Source organism: Pinus tabuliformis, chromosome 6 (genome assembly GCF_031772625.1).
Source record: "Pinus tabuliformis cultivar Carrire ecotype Pingquan chromosome 6, CPIR1, whole genome shotgun sequence".
Taxonomy (NCBI): domain Eukaryota; kingdom Viridiplantae; phylum Streptophyta; class Pinopsida; order Pinales; family Pinaceae; genus Pinus; species Pinus tabuliformis.
Window position 1 is genome coordinate 1,194,799,165 of NC_142292.1, and position 3,034 is coordinate 1,194,802,198.

Sequence of the window (3,034 nt, forward strand, 5' to 3'; positions counted from 1 at the left end):
ATGTACTAATAAAGATTTGCATGAAAAAAAAACACAAACTTTATGACAAAACCTATTAATTGATAAAATAAAATAATTATACATTCATCTTAAAGTTGATGGCATATTATGTAGGATATGTTGTTACATATCCTACATCTAATTACTTAGACTTCTCAATTCATTTCTCAAAACATACTAGTAACAAACAAAATATACAATGTTACAAACAAAGTTAAAAAGTATAATGCAACTACATGTCTTATCATTCAAAAATAACTAATAATTAAGTGAACTTAAATATCTCTTTATCCATTCACTACAGGCTCGTTTTTAAAGGCATCCCCTGATATCACGTAATAAAAAGTATACTACAACATATGTCTTATAATTCAAAAAATAAATGATAATTAAGTAACTTTAAATGTCTCTTTATCCATTGACATTGCAGGCTGGCTTTTGATGTCATCCCTGATGACATCACATGATAGTCTACATTATATTCCCTGATGACGTCACATGATAGTCTACGTTATATTTGCATTATCATTTCTACTGGCTAAAATAAATCATATACCCCACTTCATTCTAACACAATAATTACCAATTTTTGTAAATATAAATATAAAAACTGGAGCCCTCCCTCTCATACATATTTTGAACGAATATATTAAGTAGAAATATTACACTTACCGCATAAGGTGTTATGCGTTGGATTCGAACTGCGGTGGCCCCTAAGCATATACAAGTGCAGAAGACCATTGGGAAGGGCAGGGAACAAAAACTTTGAGGACATGAGCACAAACCGAAGAAACTCCAACCTCTTCGTATTCACTGTCACTGTCAATATCGCTGTAACTGTCAGTGTCATGGTGGCAGAGAACAACAACACCATCCTTCCGGCCATGGAAACGGACGAGTCTATCATTATCAGAGCAATCACAGAAATCACTTTCCGCCTTGTCCAAAACCTGACAAACCTTAACCCATTCTAGGGTTTCATTATTGAGCCTGCTGATAGATAAGTATAAACGCTCCGTCAAAGAACCCCAAACAGAGAAAGCTTCCGATAACTCCACCATGTAGATATCATTTTCATCGCCGACGATGGCAAATTTGTTCAGAGTATGACGCCGAGCAGAGGACAGAACCCTAAGCATCCAATTTTGGTCTTCCCAGACATTTGTGAGAGGGCAGTATGAATAAGCTTCCACTGCATTCCGTTGGGGCACCCAGCCTCTCACAAAAAGTTTACCGGAAACCACGAAGAACACGTCGATCAACAGAGCGACTGGCATCCCAGAAACCTCTCGCCATTCGCTGGTCCCGAAATCGTAAACCTCCGCCGCGGCGATGAACTCCAACGTCCCTGCGACTGCGCCACAGCAACCGCCGGCAACGTACAGGCGGTTTCCGATGAGACCCCAGGCGAACTCCGCCCGGCCCGCGAGCATGTTGGCGCCGACAGTCCATTTCTTGGTGAGTGTGTCGAAGATATGAACACTGTTGGAGGCGCGCTCCGGGCCGAAGCCTCCGAGGACGATTACCAGAGCGCCATGGGAGATACAGGCGTAGCCATCCAAGAATATCGTTTCGCGTACGGACTCATTCGTGAAGACTGTTTTGGACTTCCTGTGGGAAAGGAGGTCGATCTCTGTGCATTCCACACGACTGGGAGGGGCATTGTAGGAGATGGGGAGGAGGAAGAGAGTAGGGTTTGTGAAGGCTAGCTCTCTTCTCTGCGTGTGGAATGGAGAGGAGGGGTTAAGGAGCAGGTTTCTCCACTGGGAATTGACGGCTCTCAGTGAAAGGTGGTATATTCGCGGGATTCGGATTAAGCAGGAGATGGCTAGGTCATTGGGGAGCCCTGGAATTAGGATGGGACCTCCCGCCATTATTCTCTTCTGCTAATGGACTGCTTGCGTTGAGGAACTGAGAATGATTGCACGGGTTTTCTATCTATAGCAAGATGGTTCACATTGAAAATTTTAATTAAGATATTAAAAGATTCCCTGTAACTAAGCTACTATATTCTCGGGAATGGGGATTGAGCATTCAATGTCAGCGTTATTATCGGGAGAGAAAGTTGAGCATTGAATGCAAGTTTAAAGCTTGAAATCGTACATAAAACTGAGCTGTTTAAAGGTTGAAATCTTACATAAAACTGAGCTGTTTGGCCAACTTTTATGTATTTTTGAAAAACACGTATGCAAAATACTAGTTGCCGAGAAATGGTTGCTCATGTAGTTGAAAATTATAAAGCTCGTCATAAAACTACACTAGTATTTGCACATTACCTTTCGAAGGAACTCCGATGGCGTTAAACAGGGTGGCGGTAATAATAAACAGAGGGAAGAGGGCGGCTGCGTTAAACGGAGGGGAAGGACAATTATTCAACCTTTTGTTTAGGGATAAAGAATCTTAACAGTGTTACTAGGATAAATTTTATAATAGAAAATATTTTCTATATAATTATAAAATTTGAAAGGAAAAGTTTTAAACGAAGGGGGAGGAACATCTGTTCCAGATTTTATTAACTGTCATGAGGATAAGTTTTAGAATAGAAAATGCCTAATTATAAAATTCGAAATTTATTAGTTTACCAGGTTATCGATTTTATGTTAGTTGAGTATTGATGAATGTGATTTATAATGTTTAATTTGAAAAATAAATATTTATTTTTTATGATTGAATTATAATTGGAAAGTTTTATTGCAATTTTTGCACAATATAATATGATCTAGATAATCTTTTCACATTTTTTATATTATAGTTAATGGATATGATTGCAATATTCATACATGATTTTTAATTATTTGAGTAGTTTCAAGCTTTAAGTGAAAGTCATCCAAATATAAAATGTTTGAAAATAGTTCATACTCAAGTAAATAACATATTTATCATGGTTGACTTCTCATCATAATTTTAAAAAGTCTTTACAGAAAAGTGGATTAGGATAAGATGTGAATAAATATATTTATTAGGAGCTACTTTCCACCATTATTTATGTTTTCCTTAGCACTTATATAAGAGTAAAATTGTAAATATGTAGACT

General features: G+C 37.8%; 1 protein-coding gene across 1 annotated transcript; it reads right to left on the reverse strand.

The window, feature by feature from the left end:
* Positions 1-442: 442 nt before the first annotated feature.
* On the reverse strand, positions 443-1,971 carry LOC149263029 (F-box/kelch-repeat protein At1g30090-like). Its single transcript, XM_089386966.1, has one exon. It carries the CDS (start codon positions 1,872-1,874, stop codon positions 714-716), a length of 1,161 nt encoding a protein of 386 aa, XP_089243092.1. The 5' UTR covers positions 1,875-1,971; the 3' UTR covers positions 443-713.
* Positions 1,972-3,034: the final 1,063 nt, after the last annotated feature.